This window comes from Morone saxatilis, unplaced genomic scaffold (assembly GCF_004916995.1).
Source record: "Morone saxatilis isolate NCDOM2014 unplaced genomic scaffold, NCSU_SB_2.0 Contig10, whole genome shotgun sequence".
Classification (NCBI taxonomy): Eukaryota; Metazoa; Chordata; class Actinopteri; family Moronidae; genus Morone; species Morone saxatilis.
In genome coordinates, this window is record NW_023339652.1 from 8,095,482 (window position 1) to 8,102,615 (window position 7,134).

At 39.0% G+C, this 7,134-nt stretch overlaps 1 protein-coding gene across 1 annotated transcript in view; it reads right to left on the bottom strand.

Annotated features, from left to right (window-relative positions):
* Positions 1-101: 101 nt before the first annotated feature.
* lrguk (leucine-rich repeats and guanylate kinase domain containing) overlaps positions 102-7,134 on the bottom strand; it is a 14,639-nt gene continuing 7,606 nt past the window's right edge. The window contains exons 14-21 of the mRNA XM_035676991.1: positions 6,163-6,276; positions 5,022-5,223; positions 4,139-4,255; positions 3,619-3,767; positions 3,258-3,346; positions 2,859-2,927; positions 1,441-1,559; positions 102-1,069 (exon numbers count right to left, since the gene is read on the bottom strand). Coding sequence (XP_035532884.1) covers positions 855-1,069; positions 1,441-1,559; positions 2,859-2,927; positions 3,258-3,346; positions 3,619-3,767; positions 4,139-4,255; positions 5,022-5,223; positions 6,163-6,276 — 1,074 coding nt within the window. The 3' untranslated portion in view covers positions 102-854. The remainder of the gene's footprint in view (positions 1,070-1,440; positions 1,560-2,858; positions 2,928-3,257; positions 3,347-3,618; positions 3,768-4,138; positions 4,256-5,021; positions 5,224-6,162; positions 6,277-7,134) is intronic.

Below are 7,134 nucleotides of genomic sequence, written 5' to 3' on the forward strand. Positions count from 1 at the left end.
ACACACACACACACACTCAAACTGTCAAAAACACAGTAACTTGTTTGTGATGGCTCACTGTTTAATACCTGTCAACAACTTCCATATGAATGTGTTCCCAGTTGAATAAATAATCCCATCAAAAGAGATAAAGATTAATGATGTATTCATCATACAATGACAAGAGCTTCACGCTGCACATAAAAGATCAGTATCTAGATGTCAATGGCAAATCCTATTTGATGAGATTACTGAACAGTAGGAAATACAATGCCACTTCACTGTCACGAAAATTAATGCTACATTCATAAAACATGACATGTACCACATACTTTGTAGACATGAACTTTTCCAAGAGGATACCCCCTTAAGTCATGAATCTGAACATATTAATATGAAAACACAAAAAGAGCTTCAATGCACATTTTGATGGCTGAAAGGCATCTGTGTGTGAGCCTGAATCATAATGTGTGTCAACATTGTCTTCAGGTTATTCTACAAAGAGGAAAAAAGCAACAACTTTACCTATAATTATACTGTAGTCACCTTATATATGGTCATTAACACCATCACTTGTCATGTGTACTGTATATAGCAAGCGCCAAAGATCCAGACGTGTTAAGGCACGAGCAACAGATGACAGGGCAAGGCAAGTGCTGACAGTGTAATCTAACCTCAAGTGTTTGGCTCGGGCGTTTCACATCACATACTGTGTATTTTGTGGTAAGATAGCAACAAACGTGTGGTTTTGTGGTTGACTGTTAACATTTGATTGACTTCATCTTATTTTATTATGATGTTTGCAGGCTTCAAAAAGCAGCTACTTTGAATATTTACAAAGTTGTTAAATGACAGACACCTATAAAGCTTTAAAGCTATCTCTCCTTGTCTGCATCCAACCCTTCTCCAGCTGCTGGGTTTGGGCTGGGTCTGGGTGAAGGAGCTGGGCTGGGTGCTGCAGGGGTCTTGCGCCCAGCGGGGATCGGTGGCAGGATGACCTTCACGTTGGATCCAGGACGTCTATCAGAGGAGGGAGACGTGGCCACTGCTAGCTGATCTGTGTCTGGACGGGTGGCTTCAGGAGTTTGGTCTGATGCCAAGGGTATGAAATGGGAATATTTTACTTGATTTTTCAATTACAGATATACAAACACATATAACAAATCTTAATAACTTAATATAGACAGCTAGATTATCTTATAATCATGTGTACTGATTTGGTGATTTACAGACAGTAAGGATAATTGTTTTAAACTATAAAATAAATGACTAAAGTACACATGAAAAATATAGTTTGCATGGAATATTGTTAAAACTTTTAGCATAAAAAGTGTACAACAAATTACTTGTTAAACTGTCCTCTGTCCCCTGACCTCTAGTGGCCCAAAAATATCTCCTCTCTTTGCTTTCTATATATAAGAACATAGAACAAATTATTTAAAAAAACAATATAATAATAACCTTTAAGTGTTTCCAAAGTGTGTCCCAGGGCAGAGATATCTAGCCGCTCCACCAGGCCAGACAAGGCACCGGCCGAACTGGGCACAGAAAGTGCTGAACTAGCACGAGACTCATCTGAGCTTCAGGGGGTAAAGAAGGGATGGAGGAAGAGACAAACCACAGAGGGTGAGGGAAAAAGAGACAGACAATGAGAGAAAGGGGAAGTTCAGGTAGTGAGAGGTGTACTGCAATGTGTGCAGTGGAACAAAACAAAAGTTGTTAGAAAGTGAATAGCTTCTGCAAAAAGAAAATATAGCAAAATGTGCTGTTGGTAGTTTCACCATTGTCCTGGGAACACCAAGAGGGACTCCAGAGCTGGAGATATTTATTGTTATTGGTACTCTACAAACAAACAGGTATATATTTTGGGCATTTAATTTACTCATATACTGTAGTCCATGAAGCAAGAAGCATATGCATGCACACAAACTCACATGAGTAGAAATAAAAAAACCCACACGCACAAGACTATGCCAGGAAGAAGAAGAATACAAAAGGATCCTCTGTTACGGTGTGTGAGATGGATACACACAAGTAAAGACATATCCCTATTAAGAGCAGTGTAGACAGATGTCTGGAATCCACTATAGAAATACTGAAGGGCTGAGTAATGCTAGCAGTGCATACTGGGGGCATTTATTGCTCCGACCGCGTTGACAGAACTTGCAGATTTTCAACAAGTTTGGTGAAACTTGCCTTCTGAGAATATGTATAATACCCACAGGCAACAAATTAGATTTGACTGAACACGCACTGTATGTCTGCATGTATCTTAAATGTCCTCTTCTGAGAGATCTAACGAAATAAATTCAATGCTAATTTGTGCAGGTGAGAGAAAGCTGTGTGTCGTGTTGCATGCAGAACACACACACACACACACACACACACACACACACACATACTATGTCAATGTCTGAGTGATTAAATCCATATTTGCGCAGTAAGCCTGTTTATTGAGAATAAGTGTACACACAGGGGAGTCCAAAGCTATAAAATCAGAATTTATGAGCGGGTGCATTTGTGTGTGCGCATGTGTGTGGGATGTGTTCTCAGATTTGTCCCCACATGGACTGTACCAGTAGAATGAGCTCTATAAAAGTGAACGCAGGCTGTAAAAACAGGCCTGGGGAGTAAGGAATACTACTACAAAAGCTGTGTCCTGCTCCTAAATCTTCAGCCTCAGATTGTTTTTTTATGAAACCACAAGGCTTCCTCTGGATTCTCTCACCTCATCTTAAATCAAAAACTATTATAATGAATTTAGAAACCATATACAGAGTGAAATCTTATACGACTTTGAAGTATGTATATAAATCTGTTATTGTCACACAGCAGGATCTGGCCTTGTGACTTTTGACAGCGTGTGTGTGTATTCTCACCTGCTGTCCTCACTAAAATGGGAACCAGGATCGTGAATATCCAGTGATGATGGTTCTGTCTGAGCAGATCTAAGGTGTACAAAAAACAGGAATATATAGTACAGAAAAGTATAAATCAATGGAAAAGCTATTTCACATTCAGATTTGGCAAGTGGCAGGTATATTTTTAGGACGACTGAGAAGAGAGTGCCACTAGACAAGCCCATCATATTAACAAACAGTTAGATTCAAATAATTTGGGCACCTGCCACATCACCCTCAAGGTCAAACAATAACCCACAACAAACCATCAAAATGCAGTTAGGACAAGTGCACCAATTAAACTAATTTACCAGCTGAGAGTGCCCACTTGAAATTAAGCATTGGAGTGCAGTGGAGTGTGTGCTACTTATAATGCACCTTTTGAAGAGCTGGCTGTAGACCCCTGGACTCTTCCCCACTATAGCCTCTCTCACCAGCTGCTCACGCCTGCTGATGGAAGCTAGCTCCTGCAGAGGAGAGAGAAGGAGGAGGAGTTTAGAAGAAGTGGGGAGGTGAGAGGAAGGGGAGACAAAAGGGAGAGTGAGGTTGATGTGGAGGGTGATTAAAGGGGAGAGGAAAAGGATGATGTATGGCAGTGAGGATGGGAAAGAAAACCAGCATCTTGTTAGAAGATTGAGGATTCTTTTTGCATACATTTTATACAGTCTAGATGTCTATTTAACATTCACTTGCAGGCGTCATTACCAATACATTTTTCATCAGACATGTTGTAACTCACAGCGGGGCTCTTCTGAGGGCTGAGCTCTGCCTGGATCTTGGCAAAATAGTTTCTGTACAACGGATCTGAGGGGTCAAGAGCTGTGGCAGAGTGTGATCCTGATCCTGATCTTGACGGGGGTGAATGTGGCTTCTCCTGTGGCTCATGACCTGAGTGAGAAAGAGACAGATACAGTATATCAATACTGTGTATTACTGTATATTGTTTCATGTCTGTATGAAATCAGATTCATAGACATTACTATTATTATTATTAATTTAGACAACACCAAATCTAATTTATTGCCACATTAAAGGGGCACTCCAGTGATTTAGTATTGCAATTTCATAAAGTTGAGGAAAAGATTTAGAAAGAAGGGTCTAAATTGATGCAGCATTAAGCAAAGATATCCTATTACTCATGTGATTTATAAATAATAATAAAAAGTGAAAACTGTGCAAGGCGCACTTGACTGCACTTTGCACCCTGTCTGACTTCAAAAAATGAGCGAGTCTGCTAATGATGATCTAAACAAACAAACCTGCGGAGGTGTTGTCAGGGGATGTTCTGTTTTGTTTTTCTCCTTCTTCCTGCTCCTCTAGCAACAGGTACCCCTTCACTACCTGCCTCAGTGTCTGATAAGCCTCTTCCCAGTCATCTACTCACACATCCAAGTGCGCACATACACACAGAGCACCACACACACACAAAAACAATCTGGTTGAGAACAGAGCCAATGCATCTCCCATCAAACAGCAATGAATCAAAGATATGGGGATGATGACCTTAGTGTAATGAGGTGCTAGCTAGCAGTGCATAAAAGTGATGAGGTTCCCCACTCCCTGTATGTTCATCTCATTAAGAAAACAGCTAACATGTCTGAGTGCTTTCATGAGGGAATGATAAACACAGCTATTCTGCGGCTACGTGCCCTTAATACATGTGGTAATTGGATTGAAAGTGTAGCGTATGGATTTTAGTGAAGTGTGTTAATTTATCTAAGGCTATACCAATGACACTTGTGCCGAGCAGGGCAAGGTATTTTTCGCTCTGTGAGGCATTACAATGATAAACTGCCTGTGAACAAAGCATTCACAGAAGAGACTTCCAAATTTCTCTCTTACTAACATCATACATATCCAAAGGTTGAATAAGTAGAAAGAAGCAAATGTCTTCTCTGGGAATCAATTAAATGTTTTCTTAAAAAATAGATTTTTGTTGAAAATTAATTGTGAGTATTTATAATTACACATTGTACTACAATTAAACTTTCATTAACTAATTGCAAAATGGGTCTGTTAAGCCACTAGAGGATATTAAATTAGCATTATTATACTGTGTAATGTACACTTAAATCAACAGAAACATCATCAAACAACTTAAATAAATACATTGCAAGACATAATGATGATGAATCCCCGTACCACAGGGGATAATGTTATCGAAGAATCCCGGCCGACGCCTGTTGGTATTTGCGTAAAACACTATACGTGACACCGCCGTGTCAATCTGCGCTTGGGTGTAGAGGTCACGGCTTTTCAGGTGGTCCATGTACTTCTCCACCTGGGTGGGGATAAGCAGGATGTATCGAGGCTCAAAGTAGCTGTTCTTCAGACTGAACACACCCTGCAAGGACAGACAAACAGTTTGCAGTTCTGTTACAACAAGGGTTTAATATTGTGTTTATTGCAACTTTGAATTCTATTTGAACAGTTTGAACTGATCCACACGGGGCTGTAGCAATTTTGGAGATGAAAACGGACTGTCTAACAACTCAAATCCACTGGCAACACACTTCCTCACACAGACAGGTAAAAGCAATTTAGTGTTTCATACAGTGTTTGTACGACTTACACGGTCTTATCCTGAATCACAGAAAATATCACAATCAGCTTTCATTCCAATAAAGCACACTATTGATACACAGAAAGAAGCTTCACTCTCTGCCCCGTGGCTTTAAAACAAAACATCACTGATGCCCTTGGAAGTAAAATTTTTTTGCATTATCTTCTAACAGAAGACAACCAATATGGTTTGACAAAAAATCTTCTCCCCCTTTCCCTTTAAAAGCAGTATATAAACATTGAATATAACATTGTTTATAACACACTGTAATGTAGCTGTATGCAGATATAGGCAATATTTACTTTGTCAACAATTATAAATTCTCCTATGAAGACATATTTTATTTTACTACTGGTTTATACACCAGCATCCACTGATGGTTGCCCACATAAGTTTTAGTTGTTGACAAATGCATTAATAAACACTTAGACCTGCTTAAAACTACTTTACTGTACAGTGTGGTATATAATTTATTAAATGTTTATATCCTACTTAAGATAAACATATTTTCACATTTATTGTACATGTAACAACTGTATAACTGCACATCTGTATTTCACTGTGCTGTGCTTTAGAAAATGTATCTAACATATAATATAGTATACACATATAATATTCTATACGTACTATATATAAGTATATCCTATCCATCTCTACTGTATATCAATCTACTGGCTTTAATGACCACATATGGTATTAGCCAGAATTTTCCATACGCACCTCTAGCTCCATATGCACACAGCAGGCTAGTCCTTCTCTGGCTACTTCCTCGATGGCGTCTCTGGTCAGACCGTACCTGTGACCCCCGTACTGCATGGTCTGGATAAACTTACCCTAAAAGGGAATTATGAGCAGAGAACATTTTAGTGCCCTACTTTATTGTCCTCCTATCATCATGTTACTAGTTATGAGCAGCATTTATCTCCTAAAGGGGGCATGAATCTTGACATGCATACACACAAACGCCTGCATGCTCTATCAAGATTAACAACCTAAAGCCATTTGCCCACCTGTGAACTGAACTTCTGACCCTGTTGTAACCTGGTTTGTTACTTCTCACACATGACCCTTGACCTTTTGTCTGACAGCTTTTAGGGCAGTTTCATTTGAAAAGCATAATTTATAACTCTTAACAACCTCATGGCCAAATTCAATCTAAAACAAGAATGTCTTGTTCTTTGGTTTGTGGTAGCAAAAGGGAATTGAGACAATGAAATAAAACTGAAAGGATTTGTTATCATTCCAAAGAGATGTTGTACTTAATAAATGTGTATGATATATTTTAACTGTAATTTAGTAGCTGTTGTAAAAAGTAAATGTAAGTTTAAAGTATTTTGTTTTGTATTGTTTTACTGAAGCTTATTTTGACTAAATGACATTTGCTACATTTAAAATCACAGCAATTAGAAGGCACAGTCTTTGTAACATTCATGTTGAAACCGGCCTGCCAATTAAATGACCACATGTGGAGCCAGTAGCAGTAAACAACATGCCAACAAGAAACTGGGGATCTAACTTAGCTTCATTATAAAAACAGACTCAACTCTCTGCCATTTAGAGCTGCATACAATATGAAAGACTGCATGATACACAGATGAGCCACAACATTATGAGCACTGACAGGTGAAGTGAATAACACTGATTATCTGGTTATCATGGAACCTGTCAGCGGGTGGGATATATTAGGCAGCA